The sequence below is a fragment of the Aethalodelphis obliquidens genome, unplaced genomic scaffold, assembly GCF_003676395.1.
Source record: "Aethalodelphis obliquidens isolate GAN/ISIS:26980383/991018 unplaced genomic scaffold, ASM367639v1 scaffold18, whole genome shotgun sequence".
Lineage (NCBI taxonomy): Eukaryota > Metazoa > Chordata > Mammalia > Artiodactyla > Delphinidae > Aethalodelphis > Aethalodelphis obliquidens.
Window position 1 is genome coordinate 22,317,696 of NW_020837962.1, and position 19,854 is coordinate 22,337,549.

General features: G+C 37.1%; 2 protein-coding genes across 8 annotated transcripts in view; one reads left to right on the top strand and one right to left on the bottom strand.

Annotated features, from left to right (window-relative positions):
• Window positions 1-18,041, bottom strand: part of NDUFAF5 (NADH:ubiquinone oxidoreductase complex assembly factor 5) — a 36,277-nt gene extending 18,236 nt beyond the window's left edge. For 2 of the 6 annotated variants that reach the window (XR_003435168.1, XR_003435167.1), the window contains exons 1-7: window positions 17,678-18,041; window positions 15,424-15,464; window positions 12,413-12,476; window positions 11,103-11,150; window positions 9,728-9,831; window positions 6,776-6,815; window positions 3,805-4,002 (exon numbers count right to left, since the gene is read on the bottom strand). Coding sequence is in view for 2 of the 6 variants with exons in the window: in XM_027118157.1 (XP_026973958.1) it covers window positions 3,805-4,002; window positions 6,776-6,815; window positions 9,728-9,831; window positions 11,103-11,150; window positions 12,413-12,476; window positions 15,424-15,464; window positions 17,678-17,929 (747 nt within the window). In the remaining 4 variants the exon portion in view is untranslated. Of the gene's footprint in view, window positions 1-2,616; window positions 2,696-3,804; window positions 4,003-6,775; window positions 6,816-9,727; window positions 9,832-11,102; window positions 11,151-12,412; window positions 12,477-15,423; window positions 15,465-17,677 lie in introns of all 6 variants that reach the window. The other 4 variants (XR_003435170.1, XR_003435169.1, XM_027118157.1 and 1 more) reach the window with 4 other exon arrangements.
• ESF1 (ESF1 nucleolar pre-rRNA processing protein) overlaps window positions 17,992-19,854 on the top strand; it is a 59,562-nt gene continuing 57,699 nt past the window's right edge. Inside the window, exons 1-2 of one of the 2 annotated variants that reach the window (XM_027118155.1) lie at window positions 17,992-18,092; window positions 19,161-19,842. In XM_027118155.1, coding sequence (XP_026973956.1) covers window positions 19,203-19,842 — 640 coding nt within the window. In that variant the 5' untranslated portion in view covers window positions 17,992-18,092; window positions 19,161-19,202. Of the gene's footprint in view, window positions 18,093-18,320; window positions 18,340-19,160; window positions 19,843-19,854 lie in introns of those variants that run through there. The other variant, XM_027118156.1, reaches the window with a different exon arrangement.

Sequence of the window (19,854 nt, forward strand, 5' to 3'; positions counted from 1 at the left end):
ATCTGGCTTACACTTGATTTACAAAGATTTCAAATTGCAGAATAAATGCTTGCCATTCTAACAGTAATCTTTCTATAACTCCATCAACTGGTTCTAATTCTCTCCTTGGGATTAACACAGAATAAAGTCTATTCTGTACTCTGCAAACAATTACCCTTTTCTTCAAGTCTTTGAAAACTCTTCCAGGACACTATAATTTTTTTAGGGGGAGGGGTTAGGCTTTTAGACAAAATTTATAGATCCTTACATGTGCTGACTTCATTTTTCTCTACATAGTCAATATCAATCTCACTCTCTCTCAAAATGTGACACGCAGAATAAAGCCAAAAACGGTCATCTCCCAAGATGCTTTCATTCTACTCCCAGTGATGCAGCAATACTACACAGACTAGTTTAGGAAAGGGCACATGGCTGGCACATACAGTTTATTTCTCAAGTGAACTGCTGAGCAATGATACCCCACTCTTTTTGAAGTTTGATACAGGAGTTCACTGTTGGTACAGTGGCAGAGACCACTGATGCTCCCCAAACATCCAGGTACTCCTTGACACTTCACAACCCCAGACATTTCTCCTGGCAAAAGAAAAGTGAGGTGGAGGCAAGGTAATAAAGAGCTAGTGAGCCTTTTCCAGGCCGTCTCTGCTGCAGTGACCTTAAAGGATACAAGGCCGAGATGGCACAACTACAGGATGGAGAGGAGCTGCCCAACCAGCATGGCTGTGATGTGAAAAACTCCTGTGTTAACCACTCAGATGTAGGAGTTTGCCTACACTGGAAACTAGCCCTGAATATAGGACACTTTTTTTTCAAGTTTGCTATCAAAATGCTGCACATATCTCAAACTTCATCCTATTGGCACTAACCACTTTTGAAGTATCTAGATCTTTTTGTATTCTGTAGCTTTATCTAATATGTTAACTACACCTCCCAATTTTGGACTTTAATGTTGCACAGAATCAAACACAAAACCCTAAGGAACACTTATCAAAAACATCCATTCTAATTCCTAAAGAAATGCAAAACAAAATGACCAATTACTATTTTAACATTAGAGATACAAAACAAAAGTATAAGCAGCGGATTAACATACACTGTTGATGAGGCATGTCAATTAATGCTACCTTATGGACAGTAATTTTACTGTCAAAATTTGAAATGCATATTCTTTGACTAGGCAATACCATTGCTAGAAATTGATCTGACCGATTATGTAAAAGAAAATTCACTGCAGCATTTTTTGAAAGAGTATAAAAAAAACAAACAACAAACTGGAAACAATTTAAATGTCCATTTACAGACAGCAGGTTAAATAAAGTATATCTATTCAATGAAATACTATATAGCTGTCAAAAAAGAATGTGGTAGATGTATGTTTGTACGGGAGGATCTCCAAGATATGTTATTGTCTGGGGGAAAAAAAAGAGTGCATATAGAAAAAAGCAAAAGAGTATATATTGTTGCATGTGTACATTTAAGTGATATAACTGTACTCCAGTCTGTGAGGAAAAAGTGTTCTGAAAGGATATATAAGACAGTTAACCAAAGTCATCCTTGTGGAAAGGAACGGGGTGTCAGAAGGCAGGAGGAGACTTCTGTTCATTTTGGACCCACTCTCTTATTCTCTCTATACATGGTTTGTTTGTGTTTTTTTTCATTTTTTTAAAAAACATATGCATGGATCAGGTTGTATGTGCACTTTTTAATAAGATCATCTCTGGATAGTCCCTTGTATATATTTTTCTACATGGGGAAATTATTTTTAAAAAGAGATTCTAAGATTAAAAATAAATTTCCTCCCAGCTAATGCCTAACCATTAAACAATATCCTTTGAAAACAATTCAACGAAAGCAACTAAAAGCACCATCTCCTTCTCAATCAAGAGTACTACAATAGCCTTGTCAAAGGTCTTATTCAAATTAAGATGGGGGACCATATTTGCAGTTTTCTTCTAATATACTAGCCTGGAAACCATTCTAAAAGGAAATGAGCTTCATTAAGAATGCCAACTAACTCTAAAAATAATTCACTAAGAGGGTCATATAAATGTAAATATAATTACATGATATTAATTTAACTTGATTTCACTTTACAAATAAAAATCCATTGCAGTATAAAAGTAACATATCTAATGTATGAAACATAAACCTGTATAATTGATTATCTAAAAGCTTTCTTGCATGGGAGTTTTAGAAAATGAATTAGGATGCAATGTTAATACAGCACTTTAGAGACAATGTATATGTCTCAAGGAACAAATTTCTATAGATTTTATATATTAAATTAGCAACTAATTTTATAAACTATAGAGAAGGTTATACAGCAATATTTTTGCATTATATTAATGTTTGAGTCATTCTGCTCAATTTTGGAGAAGTATATGGAAGGTATTCTGAATTATTTGAATTCCCAATTAACAGAAATGTAGGCTATGAAATGTTATAATGTCAGGTTAAACATTTTTAGTAGAAATCTTTCTAGAACACACAACTCACTTTACAAACATAGAAAACTGCAAGTGGTTAACATAATTTAACTTTCTTTCGATGACTCAGTAGAAGTCTCATCTTTTTCCTAATGGGCAATGAATTTTGAGTCCCTTAATACTGCTGACTAACCTGTTTGACTGGGCACGAGTTCTTCAACATCACTCCGTGAGGGTTGTCGTCAGTTCCCAGTCTCTGTCTCTTCCCTTCCCTAGAAGGGAAACCCCTTCCCAACATCAGAGGCCCTGCTGGTCTACGCTCCTTGCTTTCTATCAAAGCACGGAAGGATATGACAAGCCATTTTCGGTAGGTTGATTTTATGAAACACACTCACACTACATCTCCTTAAAAAGTTACTTTAAGTTTACAGTCTCTAATTATGCAATGAGAAGCTTTCTTCATTAAAAAAATTCCTATCTCTTCTAATCAGGTTTAGAGATGTTTTTAGGCCTGAGGGGTTTGGAAAATCATGGCAAGTCCATTCTCTGGAAGGCAGTAATGACATCTTTTAGAATGACTTTGTTGCTGAAGGAGGTTTGAAGGGGGAATCCCTGTCTGGATGCGTCCCTGCGGGAAGCCTTGGCCTGGAAAGTGTTAGGAGTAGAGGGAGGAGGAGAGAGGAAGGCAGGAACTAGGACTTATTGAGCATTTATTGTGAAGGTCCAGGTACTTTACACCCTTTAAATTATTTAATCCTAACGGCCACCTGTGGTGAGTAACATTTGCATTTTTTTTTAAAAATGAATGCTCAGAGAGGTGAAGTAAACCCCCTAAATTCCCCTAGCTAGTAAAGGGGCAAGGTAAGGATCCAAATTATACTGTCAGACACCAGCACCCTGCACCATCACTGCACCATGGTGACTCCATGTTTCTTCATCGCTGATGGTCTCGGGTCCTCTTCCCAGATCTCTCCAGTCCTGATGGTGTACAGCCCCCTGTCCTCCCTTCTCTACCTGGATCTAACCCAGGGCCTCGTGAATGCACGCTCTCTCATTTCTGCCTCACATGGCACCACTTCACTTGAGGGCTGGTGGTAGAGGCAATGCTGTGAATGCTCCCGTACACCCGCTTCCCTCCTCCTCTGGGATGCTCTAACTCTCATGTTACACCTAACTCTGGATTTGAAGACTGTGATGGAGTAGCGTGTCTTAGAAAATAGCCTCCTTGTTAACTGAGGTACATTCTTTGTTTGAGTTACTTATTCAGGTAATAGATAATAGAAGTTTTACATTCCTACCTTGTGTCAATCAAGATAAAAAGAGAGAGTGATTATTTCTGAACTGTGTAATTAATGGGTTACTCAATTCTCTTGATAGTTACCACAGTCAGCGTATTAAAGCCGGCTCTCCCGAGCAGATGTCCTAGGTCATTGACAGCAGTGAAAGGAGAGACGTGTGGAGAAAATCCTCCTTCCCTTTCTGTTTCCGCTAACTGTAATGAACACCGGAGTTCATAGAGAGTGTCACCTCCAAACAATGCACCAATAAACACTCCATCTGGTTTTAAAACACAATGAATCTGAAATAAATATAAACAACAAAACTATTCAAAATTTTACATATAAAAATGTTAAAAGGATATATGGTATCTAGATCAATATTTTATGATTACCATTCTTATTTTGTCAAATTAATAACCAGATAATTTATTAAATAACACTTAGACAACCAACTATCAGAAAGGCATTGCAGTATAATATTGTTGTGAAGATAGACATTTACTGATAGTGTTAATATCTATAAAATATTTTATATGTTTTTAATTTTTTATAATAGACAAAACTGACTCTTATAATCAGTAAAATATTGAAAGAAAAAAATTTTAAAGTGTGGTAGAGTACAAAAATCACCATCCTCCCTGTATCTGTGCCCTCTGAAACGCTGCTCAACAACAACTCCCATTAAGGGATGGAGGCTACTTTCCCCTCCTGGAATCTGGGCTAGCCTTGTGACTTGCACTGACCAAAAGAATGCAGAGCAAGTTGACAGTGTGTCAGTGTCAAGCCGAGGTCTCAATGGCCTTGCTGCTTCCACCTGCTCTCTAGGAGCCCCGTCTGGCCACCACGTTGTGAACAAGCCTGAGCTGGCCTGGTGAAGGATGAGAGATCAGCCAGGCATCCCAGCTGAAGCCATCCGACAGCTCCAAGACAATCCATTGGCATATCAGACACACGGGTGAGCCAAGCCAGACCCAGAAGAATTTCCTAAGTCCAGCTCAAATCCCTAATTCACAAAATTGTGAGCTAATTATTTTTAAAACAAAAAGCTGAGGTGGCTTATTATGCAGAAAAAATTGATTTACAGAGAAACCATTATGATTCACAACATTAATCTAGTAACATTTTAGTTAAAATATTAACATATTAATCTAGTAACATACAGAATTAAGAAGTAACCAACTTATTTTTCAGCTTTAAAACAAAAACCAGTTTTAATTTATAACTTGAGCAAAATAGCAGCCAGAATGAATTCCAGATCATAAATGTTTACTCAATGACTCTTAGAACTACAATCTTTAACTAGTTTTGACTCTGACTATTCTCAACAACGAGGAACATTACAGGACAGGGTGGATTCTGAAGTACATCAGAACCCAAATCACAGTAGGCTCTTCTTTTTTTTTTTTTTTTTTTTAGTAGGCTCTTCTAATTCAAGTATGCATCTTAGATTTACATTTAATACATTATGAAGCAATTACAAAACAGTATATAAGCAAACCAACTGTAAAATCTTTTGGTTTTTTTCTTCTGCCCCTTTAGTGTTACTTCTTTCTCTTGCCACCAAACTCTAATATAACGTACCTAGAATTTAGTCCTCAGCTCTCTTCAACTTCTCTCTACCACAGAGGGCTTATCAGTTCCCATGGATTTCACAAGGATCACTTTCCAATCTCTACCTTGAGCTTCCCAGAACTCTAAATTTGTCTTTAGCTGCCTGTGCGCCATGAATATCTGTCTCTTGATAAACTTACTCCCTCCCCTTCCCCAGTACATCCAACACACACACAACACTTTTTCTCAAACCAACTCCCTTTTCCAAATGCCATATTTCTGTTAATTACCATTTTCTATTCCCTTTATCTGATCACTACCATTCTTTCCCCTACTTTTACTAATTATTCTCCAGTCATCCAGACTCAAAACTTTAAGGCAAGCTTTGACTCCTGACTCTTTTTGATCTTCAGCTCTAACCAGCCACCAAACTGTTGACTCTTACTTTGCAGAGTCCTAAATACCTTTCTCTTCTTTTTAACTCCTACCATTGCCACATAGGTTTAGTGTATCTCATGCCTGGGCCACTGAAACAGTCTCTCTTCCATGTAACCAAATTCCAGCATCAGTTTTCTAATCAGCAAAATGAAGCTATCCTGCAGAGTTATTTAACACATATATAAAACAGAGCACAGTGATTGGCAAACAGTATATGCTTAAGATATGGTAGTTATTATCCTGCCTACCAGCTTTTTAATCATGTTACTTTCCTCTTCAAAATTCTCCAGTGGCTCTGAATTGCCTTAAGAAAAAACTCCTAATTCCTTAATCTGTCACCTGAGTCTGCCTAAATCTGGTCCCAAAATTCCTCATCTACACCTGGCACTATACTAATTCTCTAACAGGCTTCCTCTTTGTCCTTTCAGGCTCCTGAGTCTCTTACACCTCCCATCTATCCCGGGATTCTGCCTTCCTGGAGCGTATTCCCACTCCAAATCTGACCTACCCTTTGAGGCCCTGTTCAAGAAATTCCTTCCTCTTAAAGGTTTCCTAGGCCACTCCAAGCCACAGTGATCTCCTTCCCTCCTTGGAACACGATGCTTTTTACCCACCCTTCATCTGTTTGTTGATCAATATCAACCGAGAAGCATTTACTAGCATTGCCTAAGTATAAGGTATGGGGGAGATACAAACACTGTAGGAACAAATAGGTTCTCACCCACAAAAAATTTATAGGCAGTGCAGGAAGAAAAGAAAGCCACACAGAAAATGTCTTATGATATTAGTACTATTTTGTACAAGTCTTAAATATTTATGAAAACTTTAGTAACATCTCCATAATTAGATTTCTTAATTCTCAGGGAACAGGGAGTCACTAATGTACTTCTTAATATGCCAAAGGGCACCAAGTGTATCTGGCCGACAGAAGATAATCAATTTTTTATTTGCTTCCGTTTCCAATTGTCAAAAATATAAAATGGAAAACATCTATAAGTTTCTGTGTAAAAACAGAAACATCTATAAGTTGCTAATAATAAACAAAATAACACAGGCTATTAGAATCAACACTAAGATTTTTACCTGTTCAAGTGCTCTAGGAAGGTCATTCACCCAGTGCAAACTAAAATATAAAACACACATTTGTTTTAGCTTAATGTGTATAATTAATTAGTACGAGCAGCACTAGTATAATGATAAGCCACAAAAAAGGTGTACATTTTGATGTTTGAAATTGCATATCAAAATTCATTGATTGTTTTCATACAAGTTTTAAAATAAAAAATATTCCTAGGGAATTACCTTCCTTCTGTTGCAGGAGAAAATGTGACAGTATATCACTTTCCTGATATGATTATCTCTCCAAATAGTCTTCAATGAATAAAGTAAAAGTCAGCTTTTCTAAAGCATACATACAAATGGCCAACAGGTATATGAAAAGATGCTCAACAACACTAATAATTAGGGAAATGCAAATCAAAACCACAATGAGATGTTACCTTATACCTATCAGGATGTGCATTAAGAAAAAGAGATGACAAAGGCTGGTGAGGATGTGGAGAAAAGAGAGCCTTTGTGCATTGTTGGTGGGAACATAAACTGGAACAGCTGCTGTGGAAAACAGTATGAAGGTTCCTCAAAAAATTAAAAATTGAACTACCATATGATCCAGCAATCCCACATCTAGATATTTATCTGAAGGAAGTAAAGTCATTATCTTGAAGAGATACCTGTATTCCCATGTTCATAGCAGTATTATTCACAGTAGCCAAGGTATGGAAACAATCCAAGTGTCCATTAAGAGATGAATGGATAAAAAAGATGTGGTGTGTACACAGACACACACACACACACACACACACACACACACACACACACAGAGGAATATTATTCACCCATAAAAAAGAAGGAAATCCTGCCTTTTGGGTCAACATGGATGGACCTTGAGGGCATTATGCTAAGTGAAATAAGCAAGACGAAGGAAGAAAAATACTGTATGTTCTCACTTATATGCAGAATCTAAAAAAGCCAAACACATAGAAACAGAGTAGAATGGTGGCTGCCAGGGGCAGAGGGAAACAGGGAGATGTTCAAAGGATACAAACTCCCAGCTTTAAGATAAACAAGATTTGGGGATCTAATACACAGCACGGTGACTATAATTAACAACACTGTATTATATAATTGAAGGTTTTTAAGAGAGTAGATCTTAAATGTTATCACCACATACATACACAAAAAATTGCAATTATGTGAAGGGATGAAAATTGTTAACTAACCTTATTGTGGTAATCATTTTGCAATATATATATGTATTTGATCATCATATGGTACACCTTAAACTTACGTATGTTATATATAAATAATATCTCAATAAAGCTGGGGAAAAAAATAAAGTAAAAATCATCCCTATCTGGCATCTCATTTAAACAGTGCTATTCTGAGAAATTATTTGAAATAGTAAAACTAAGGACCTGATGACATATTCAAGGAAGTTCACCAATTAAATCAAACAATTAAGCTAGATATATATAGAATTCTAAGTCCTACTTTCGCGGGGTGAGGTGGGGAAGCCACTTCATCAGACCTATAATTTTCCCAAGGCAAACAGTATTACTCATCAAAAATAACTCAATGAGTTTTCTGATAAATAATATCCCATATTTTTTAAGACCATAAAAAAGAATAAATAAACTCAAAGTTCTATATACTTAAAACTTAATTTTAGAAATGTCTTGCATTGTCTTTGGACTCTATTTGATCCTCTCCCAGAGTGTGGTGTTGTATAACCACAAGACTCAGTCTCTGTAGAGTATGGTCACACTTTCCTGGTAGAGCTGGCATCCTCTTAGCTGAATTCCAGGAGAGCACCGAAGACCCATTTCAAACCATACTATGTTAAGCTCACATTTATCTTTCATAATGCTTTCTATCAATTATTTGATACTTTAAAAATTGAGGTCATATTATAAACTCTATCATACTTACGGGGAAACTGAAAGTGACAGAATTACAGTAGTTACTTGCAAATAACAAGCACAGGAGCTAAAGTTAAAACTCAGGTTCTGACTCTCTGCCCAGGGCTCTTTCCCTTAGACCAAGTACGTGTAATGTTTTCCATTTCACAATAGAATCGGAATATTTTTCTAAGTTTGTTCAGCACACCTCAAAAAGCAGAGAAAAAATTACAAACTCACTAAAGAAAACAGCAAGGGTGACCAACTCTCCCAGTTTGCCTGGAACTGAGGGGTTTCCTGAGACACAGGCCTTTCAGTGCTAACACTGGTAAAGTCTTGGGCAAACCATAATGACAGGTCACCCTAAAAACAGCCATTAAAAGGGCTGAACTGAGCATGTTGAATCTTTGAAAAAAAATCTGACTATACTAATAAGGAGAAATAAGGCACCACACAGAATACTTTATTTTCTCTATTAGATGTTGAGGTCTTTGAGGACAGGATTCCTGTCTGAATTCATTTTTCAATTCCCCAAAGCATCGAGCTCAGTGCCTTGTACATTATAATCTATTCAACAAACATTTATAATATATGTTTTTGTAATAAACGTGGAGGGACATGGTAGGAAGTACAAAGGGAAAAAGTAACCTTGAGAACTACGTCTCTGTGTAGAAGAATTAAAGTTAAAGGAAATATGAGCTTTTCCTTATTTGCCAGAATGAGTTTATAAGGGTGTTCTAACATCTGAATATTGGAGCCATTATACTCTTTCAAACTCTTGCCCCATCAACATGTAACTAGGTTACGTCAGCGAGGAAAACCCTTCTAACACAGATAAACTTTAGCAAATTAAGGAAAGTTGGGGAGGAAAAAAAGTTGAGGTACTATATCACTTATCCCCACTAGGGAGCATATAATCCATAATTCTTTACCAGAGAAAACTGGTTTGTGACTTAAAATAAGTTATTAAGATATTTACTCTGTTATCTATTTTATTTACCTTATAATATTAAAATTTTATAGCATAAATTATCTATTTTTAACATATATTTTTTAAAAGCACAAATAGATTACCAACCTTAAACTGCTAACCACCAGATCAAATATATTTTCTCTGAAGGGAAGAAATTCTTCATCAGCTAAAACACTGACAGTAGGAATTTCCATTTCTAAGGCATTTTTCTAAAAGTTAAAAAACAGACGTTCAAAACACATTTATATAACATCTTAATTATTAACACAATCATTGTTTGTTAAACTTAAGTCAATGTTATATTTACTTGGTAGTTTCTAGTCCTTCTAAAAAATAAAAATTAAAAAAATTAAAAGTTTCAGTGGAATAATTGAGGCCAGAAAACTGCTAGATGAAAATATGGGTGAACACTTTTATACTCTTAGATGAAAATGCCTAAGTAAACGTGACTCAAAAAACAGAAATTGTAAAGACTGATATACTTGATGATAAACTAATCAAAAACTTCTAAAAAGCAATAAACAATGTAAACAATATATTTGGGAAAATATTTTTTAAATATATGAAGAAAAACTAATATCCCTAAAAAGCAAGTTCTTACAAACCACCTAGAATAAGAACATGCCAAGGTTAAAGTAGATAAAGGACTAAGGTACAGGCACATCATAAAAATTACTTACAAAATTCACAAATTGAAAAAAAACAATAGCCAAAAGACATCAAGAGCTATTTGGCTACTCTAGTAAACAAAGAAATGTAAATAAAAACAATGAAATTCTACTTTCTGCCTATTACATTGACGAAGACAAAATAAATGGCCCAGTGTTGCCAAAGAGAAGGAGAAAAGAGTGCTTTCTTTTAATTCTGTTCTTCAGTCTTTCTAACGGCAGTCTGGAGATGTATATTAAAAATTTAAAGCTGAACATCAATGAATCCATACATTCCACTATTAGGAATTTATTCCCTGGGAGAAAATAAATCAAAATTGCTTTATATAAGGATGTTCATCACAGTGTTGGTTACTGAGATACTAGAAATACAACTGTCTTTCAAAGAAATTTAGCTAAATAAATCGTGGAATATTCATATGCTGGAATACTATATAGCTGTATAAATAGGGGTGTGTGTGTGTGTGTATATATATACATATATATACCATTTATTGATATAAAAGAGTGGTATTCTATGAAAAATATGGCATGTTAGCATAATAATGTTTGTATAAAACAGTGTTGGGGAGATATTATATGCCTACAAGGTGGAGACCACAATGTCACCAGTGGTTGCCTCTGAGTGGTGGGACTAAGAGTGATTTTTCCTTCCTCCATTATACTTCCTGTACTGTTTTACTTTCTTTTATGTTTGTTACATTTATAATCAGGAAAAAAACAGCTAATTTCATTTTGAAGGAAATAAAAAAGTAAAGAACTAAAAAACAAACCAGGAGATCAGAAACCTATAGTATTAAAAAGCTACCTACCAAAGCATTTTCTGCAATGTCTGTTTGGAAAAACTTTCCAACAGTTTCCTGAAAAGGAATAAAGTTGATCAGATAATACAAAAACAAAAAAAAACTAGTAACAAATCAAACAAAACAACTGTTGAAATTAGTAAAGGAAAAAGTGATAATTATAGATTAATTTTCAGCTTTGTAAGGGTATTTTTCTGCATGTAATTAGTATGGTACACAAATACTTTTAATAACACATATTAAGTTACATAGAATTAAATATATGCAGTCAACCCTACATGTAATATATTTAACAATATTTAATAAAATGGAGAACACAGGTATGAATAATCAGCATCCTTAATTTACTCCACTGGGTTAAGGCTATGTGTTAACTTTTCCATGGCATAATATGCTGAGAGCTAGTCCCCACTCTTGTACCACAGAAGATCCCTCCTGCATACCATCCCCAAATTAATCTTTCTTAAACATCACTGTATCACACCCTACAGCTTTCTACCTCCACCTTCCCTCCTGCTATGCCCTTACTTCCAATGCCTATGAAACACCAATCCAGATTCTTTCAAATCCCAGGTCAGATTCTGTGCCCTTTCAGAAGCCTTTGATCAAATGAAACCCTACTGATTTTCCTTTCCCTTGACTCCTGTTGCAGTTTAATGACTGTACCATTTCCATGGCATTTACTATTATCAATAACAGTATTTGGAGAGGCTCATACACACCCCTCCTCCTGCCTTGGCTCAAGTGTACTTTTTTTCTAAGTAGATTTGATATAGAAATCCCACTTTAATTTGTGTCCAGCACAGTGTGCTACATAGAGAGGCTAAAACAATTAATAAATGTTTTTGGTCTGAATTACAAATTGAAAAATAAAATGGTATAAGCATTAATAAAGGCCACTTATATTTCATCACACACAAGATTTCTAACCAACTGATGAAATGAATATTTTTCATAGATAAAGTATTAGCTTACTCACAACTTCCAAATGAATGTCAATGTGATTTTTATTGTGAATTATTAAAAAAATTTGAACAAAGTGGTAATAAAGTACAATGTATCTTACATAGACTTAAAGAAACTATCAGTAGGAACACCGTATAAAATGGATTCAAAGAAAAGAAAAAACAATTTAAGAATAAACTACTTAGGAGTAGACACAAAACCACCACTGGTTCCATCACTTCAAAAAAAACAAAGAAATGAGAAATTCTGATATAATCAAAATCTAAATATGATACAAATTGATTAGGAAAGTCTTCCCTTAAAATTAGCCAATTTTATTTCTCAAAGTAAATTAAGTCATCAAATAAATATACCTTATTCAAATGTTGTGCTATATAACCTCTTCCACAACCGACATCCAAAGCAAGGGGGAAATCTCTGAAAAACAGACACAGAAGTCATATTTGTCTATAAAAATAGTCCATAAATAACTATTAAAAACTAATTTTCTTAAGTAAAAACGTTTTAGTGAACACAGCTTTCAAAAAAGTTATATCATCTGCCTTTGCTGCCTTGCCTCACAACGTGCATCCCTCAGAGAACACACCAGACACGGCAAGTCTGTCTGGCCTAGCCACTCACAGGACCTCACAACCAATGGCCTTCCATAAGGTTGCTCCATGATGTGGATGTGAAGAACTGATTTAGTAGGGGGTATTTTAATTTGATAATATACCCAGATAAAGAATGAAAAGAAGTTAATGTAAATGAACATGAAAATATTTGGCACACCTACCAGGAACTTACTACTTATCCCTACTTCTCAAATTTTTGATGACTTAGAAATCATCATGTGAAAGACCATGAAGTAAAACATGATAAACTAAAAATCAAACAAAATATCAACTAAATAATAGCTTTTACTTAAATCTTACCAGGTTCAAAGCAGTGTGCTAAGTATGCAGAGTTAAGTAAGTCAATCCAAGGTCACTCAACTAATAACCAGCAGTCAGAACTTGAATTCAGTCTGTTTGAATCCTGAACCAGAACTATTATCCCCTATGCAATGCTGTCTCCTCCAAATATATGTCATACTAAATCAGTTTACACATCCAATTGTGGGTCATAGGTTTAAGAAAAATTTGTGACAAAATTTTTTTAAATTTTATCCACTAATAACATTTTTCCTATTGGAAGCAAGAGTTCCTTTTCAATTTCTGTTAAAAACCTATGTCAAAAATATAGAACACCAGTACACAGCTGGAGAACCACTGGTGAGAGAACCATTTATTTACCTAATGCCCTCTATCTTGATTGTGAACATAGGCAGTGTGGCCTGGGGAAGCATATAGCCTTTGCAATCACGAAGACACGAGTTAGAATTCTGGACCTGAAATTTACTGGCTCTGTGACCACAGACAAGTGATTTAATCTTGCTGGATCTCAGTTTCCCCATCTATAAAATGGAAAAGTTACTATCTTCCTCAGGGTTGGTATGAGAATTTTATGAAACAGTGCATGTAAAGTATTCAGCACAGTACAAATGTTCAACAGTTAGGACTTATTATTATCACCGACTTTAACAGTACTAAGTAAGCTTCAGAGAGCACAAATAAGACATTTAATAATCTGTTGGATTAGTTTAAATAATAAACATAAGATCAGTGTTGACAATACAAGCTATTCTAATAATAGAACATTAATGTAAGACACTTTAGACTGTTATTTTTAATGATTTAATTCCAAAGAGTTACTGTTATTTTAAGACATGCTTTTAGTCAAAATCACAGTTTTCTCCACAGACCTGTGTTTTGCTCAGTACTATGACATAAAGAGATTGTAAAATCCAATCTGACTTGGAAAATTTAATGTTTCATTTATTAAACTGCAAATGACCTAAAAGCCAGGCAAATGAATGACTACAGTATAGAGAATCAGCTATTTTTCAGATTTTTAAAATAATGAAACCAATGAAACAGATGAAATGAGGGTGATTTTTGTAACAATGAAGAATTTTTTTTTTAAACTTTATGAAACTGATTCACCCCAAGACTATTTTAAGTAGCCAGGATATATCCAAAATATGATTTCAAGAGTTTGTGATTTTACAAAATTCCCCTTTTTTGAATAGACAAAATGAAATAAATTCATCCCATATGGTCTAATTTAATGTGTGTCTTTTTCACAAAAGAGCACCAAAAGCGATTTGCTAACATCACAGAGCAATTCTATAGCAAAGCCATTATTTAACTGTGGTTCCTGCTACCTGGCTGTAAATTCAAACCTGCAAAGCTTTTGTTATGCCTAATATAGAGCAATGACTCCATCAAGGTTTTAATAATATTTGATGAAGGTGTTCTTTTCTCAAATCTGCCTCTATATAATTGTCATAAAACCCTTATTGCTATTAATAATACCTAAGATATAATGGCCAAAGTCTCATATAACTTGATGGGGGAACAAATCTAGGTAGACTCTCTCCTTCACTTAGATGGTAAAAGGTTCTGTTAAAATTTTAAACTTTTAAAGTTAGGTTTAGTAAATTTTAAAATTCACATGTCAATTATATCCATTTTTGGAGCAATCTTTCCATTACTCGCTTTTGACCAAATCAAGTGGAATAGCCATTTAGTCTTGGAGAGAAGCTGAGCTGTGTTTCCATTCATTCTTTTTGTTTGTTTGTTTGTTTGTTTGTGGTACGTGGGCCTCTCACTGTTGTGGCCTCTCCCGTTGCGGAGCACAGGCTCCAGTCGCGCAGGCTCAGTGGCCATGGCTCACGGGCCCAGCCGCTCCGCGGCATGCGGGATCCTCCTGGACCAGGGCACAAACCCGTGTCCCCTGTATTGGCAGGCGGACTCTCAACCACTGCGCCACCAGGGAAGCCCCCCATTCATTCTTTTTTAAGACAACAATGAGAAAATACTTGCTCTCTCAGACATAAAAAAAGGAGAGCTCTAAGAGTGATTAAAACTACTAATCCTGGTAATAAATTCATCTAGATGCTGCCATTCCAGATATCAAGTTCTCAGCATTTAATTTCTCAAGCCTTCATTCAAAAGTTGATTGGGGCTTCCCTGGTGGCGCAGTGGTTAAGAATCCGCCTGCCAATGCAGGGGACACGGGTTCGAGCCCTGGTCCGGGAAGATCCCACATGTCACGGAGCAACTAAGCCCGTGCGCCACAACTACTGAAGCCTGAGCGCCTAGAGCCCGTGCTCTACCACAAAAGAAGCCACTGCAATGAGAAGCCCGTGCACCACAACAAAGAGTAGCCCCCACTCTCTGCAAGTAGAGAAAGACCCAACGCAGCCAAAAGTAATTAGTATATTAAAAAAATAATTAAAAAGAAAAGTTGACTGTATTTTATTATGACAATCATCACTTACCTGGCTATGTCATATATACGGTCTGCAATCCGACTTCCAACCTGACAGATTATAAGAGGCAATGAAGTTAAGATGAGTAGGTTTAACAGAGAAGTAACACTCTCTCCAGTATTCAACAATCCATAGGTTACTTATGTTTCAACATGTTAAATTCCCTTTATCCCTTTTTCAATTTGACCTCAGCAACTTTCTTTTCAAATTCTGAATAGGAACATCATAAATTAAAGGAAACACACTGAGTTAATTACTTCAGAAGTCAATTTAAGGAAAGAAGACTAAATACTATATATATATATATATATATATATACACACATATATATGTATATATATATGACTTTATATTCCATATGATACAAGAATGCAAGGCCAAAAAGCAACAGGATACCCCAATTAAAAAAAAAAATCAACAGGAACACAACAAGCATATTATTGTCTATAGATATTAGCATGAGGTATGTGAAAGTGAAAAATTAGTTAGCTGGGGATTATTACAGATCAATGTATAAATGATCACTTAATAAAAACTCTATTATTTGATAACTACTAACAAATTTTGTGGAACTCCTAAATGAGTAAACAACTTTTCTGAGCAACATCTGCAAATTAGAAGTCAGCCAAATCTGAAGAAACCTCTTCAATCCCACCCTAATTTAAAAGACGTCATAAGGTAGGTACCTCCTTTTTGCTGGGCTAGCTTCGTCTGGCAGGAATAAAGATGTGGGAGCCTAATATTCCATTCATTCCCTTATAAACATCCCAGAGTTTCTATTAGGCCTTGAAAGTTCAGAACATATGTGTATTTGCTTTGGGGGGGGAAGGAGGGGTAAGGGAGGAGGACAGAAGAAGTCATTTCCCAGAGGACTCCACTTTGTACATCATTCCTAATATGAATACCTTTTGTTTATTATTTTTAAAAAAACTTTCATATACTTTATCTCATTTATTCTAGTCCTAAACACTGGTGAGGCCTCAGTCAAGTTGTAATCCAGGTGCTTCTCTTGGAGAAGAGTGGCTGGAAACACATCTTCTAAGTACATGTCACCATGAACCCTGAGGACAGAGTCACTCATCTGATCAGGCCAGGACTTACACAGAGCTCTGCCCAAAGTAGGGGCAGTAAATGTTGGCTGCATAGGCTTGAAAGAACTCATTACACTTGATTTCAATTTTAGTCCATCCCTGAAGAAACACGAGGCCTGAGCTCTGTGCTGCCTGTCCAGAAAGCAGAAACCTGCTCAAGTCCCTAGTCCACCTAGGCAGAGAGGAAGAGGTCTCTCAAACCAGCACAGACAAATCTTAATTTATCTTAATGAGTCTTTCTAAAACACGAACCAGAGCCCATCACTCCATTGCTTAAAAGCATTCGACAGTCTCACATTCCTCTAGAGCCATGTTGCCAGTAGAAAAACAATCAGAGCCACATGAGCAACTTAAAATTTTCTAGTAGCCATTTTAAAAAGGGTAAAGAAATTAATTTAAACATTTTATTTAACTCAATGTATCAAAAATAAAACTTCAACATGTAATCAATGTAAAAAGATATTAAGGAAATATTTTACATCCTTTGTTCACATTGTCACTGAAATCCCGTGTATTTTACATTTACTGCCCATCTCAAAGGGACATTCAAGTGCTCAGTAGCTACATGCGGCCAGAAATTACCATATCAAATGGACAGCCGAGATGGAGAAGAAAATCCCAAATCCTTAACCATTAAGGCCCTCGTAAGCTGGGCCCTCCCTGACCTCCCAATGGAGGTCCCTGGAAGCCTCAACAAGGTCCTTTCGGCCTCAGGGGCTCTGGGTTTGTCTTTCCCTTTGCCTACAAGGCTTTTCCCCCCAGATCCCAGCCTGGCTAATTCCTCATCACGTCGTCTGCCTGAGCGGCCTTCCCTGACCAGCGCAGTCACCTTACTACTTCACTTTGTTACCTGGCCTTACTTCTTTAGCTGGAATTACATGTTTTTGTTCACTGTCTCGCCTCCCACAAGAATGAAATCTCCTGAGAGCAGCTGTCTTACTTTGCCCTGGTCACACCTGTAATACAGGCACCATCTGCCGAGGTTATGAATGAATGAAGAGCAATTTACAAACACCGGCGCCCGGCCGCTGGGAGACTATAGTAGAGGCCCAGACAGGCAGGTCGGCTGCTCAAGCTCACACAGCGAGGTGGGGGCGGCCGGGGCCTAGGCGGAGCTCCCGGACCCGAAGCCAAGGCTCGGCGCCGCCCTCCCCGCCGTCCCGCTGACTCACCTCCTCCTTCAGGTAGTCAAACTTTATCCGCTCAGGCTGCCGGGCCGCCCAGTTCTTCTGTTTCCTCTTCAAATCCCGATCGAATATGTTTAGGGATCTGGACGAGGCGCTGCCCAGGGAAGAGACGCCAGAGGCCACCTTCCTGAAGCCGACGTTCTTCGCGGGGACCCCTGCCGCTGGAGGTCGCCGCCACCGGGTCGGGAACCTGGTCAGCCGCAGCATCTCCAGCGGTGACGCCGTTTGCAGGCGCATTTATCGTGCGCATGCGCCGCAGCTTCAGCGAGGACTCTGGAGAGCTTCGCCGAGGAAAAGCGGAAGAAGTTTGGCCCAGTTCGCGTGCCATTACGGCTGCGCGTCACGCTGAGGATTGTGGGAGTTGGGGGCCTACGTGTGGCTCGGAGAAGTCTCGGAATTGGTGAGTGGGGTTAGGTTCCAGAAAAAGGGCTTGTCGAGGGGGCAGAATCAGTCTCTGAAAGGGTCTCCATCGGATTCGTGAGGGCCGCGCTCTTCCTCCTTGCCTTTCCGACTTCTTTCTTCAGGCTTCCTTGCTCTTCCTCCGCGTTCTGTTGAGGGCCCTCTTCCCTCTTCCGGCTCTCTGAGGTTTGGGAGTTGGGAAGGAGACCCTAGTTCCGGGCTCACCCTGGTGTTTCCCGCGTTAGAGGGTGGGTAGAAGGGGAGGGTGGGCTACAGAGATGAGGGCGGGCGTCGGAGATGAGGTTAGGTCGCCTTCCCCTCTCCGAATATCAGGAGTGTATCAAGTGCTTTCGTTCTAAACACTTATACACATTAGCTGTAATAGTTGAATGAAATGGTACCTATCCTACTCCATAAAGCTATTCAGAGCGTTAAATGTTTAATTGTATAAGTGCATCATAGTCAAGCCTTGCTTTTGAAACAAAGCACTATTACCATGTATTTATTAACTAGAGTGAGACTTCACCAGATTCATGAAGGGTGGTAGTATATAAAGGGGGAACTTTGAGCTAAACCTGAATTGATGTTGGTCTGTTTAGTTAGGAGACTAGCCACATAGAAGTAAATGCTGTTCCGGGTAGAATGAAGTAAGGATTAACGGAGAGAATGGGAGCAGAACGTGAAGAAACAAATAAGACCAACTGAGACTTCGGAATTTTTAAATTACATTAGTTTTTTACTTGTAACACATACAAGTATACAAGTAGAAATATAGGATATCTAAGTGAGGGCAGTTGGCTAGTAATCATTTGCCCCCCTCCATAAAGACCTGGAATTCTGCTTGGTTTTGCCTTAAATTTATTTCTCCATATGATCTGTACTCAAAAGAAGATATTCTGATAGTTTTTTATTTTCTGCATGTGACTCAAAATGAGTTTGGGAAAGGAAATTAGACATGTTACTTTTATTTTACTTACATTTACCTTAGAATACAGTATTGTGAATTAATATTCCCAAAGCATCTTATTTAATTATATTAGTAACCTTTCATTATTGTTTTATTTTTTAGTGTCTGGTTTCTTCAAGTATTTGCCCAGTCAGACATTTAAAAATGGCATCCAAACAAGAAATAATGAGTGACCAGCGGTTTAGGCGGGTTGCAAAGGACCCGAGATTTTGGGAAATGCCAGAAAAGGATCGAAAAATCAAAATTGACAAGAGATTTCGAGCAATGTTTCATGACAAAAAGTTCAAATTGAATTATGCTGTGGATAAAAGAGGACGCCCCATCAACCATAGCACTACAGAGGACTTGAAGCGTTTTTACGACCTTTCAGATTCTGATTCGGATCTCTCTGATGAAGATAATAAAGCTTTGAACCAAAAGAAACTGAAGAAGAAAAAACCCCAGACTAAAAACGAAAAAGAATCAAAAAATCTTGTTGAGGAGAAAAAGAAAGAAGCCAAGAAAATTAATCAAAAGGATTCTGGAAATAAGAATGATTTAGATAACTCCGAGAGAATTCAGAAAATGAAAACCTCGTGCAAATCTAAGAAGATAGAGTCAACAAGTCCCAAGAGCGATAGCAAAGAATTTATACAAAAAAGTACAAAAGGGAAAAAAAACGTTGTTCAACATAATACAGACTTGTTTCCCAAAGGAAAATTAAGAACAGTAGACTCAGGCACCTCTGAAATTGCACAGTCTCCCAAAGTCAAGTATTCTGAGACAGGAAGAGAAATGCAATCAGGTTGGTTGGAAA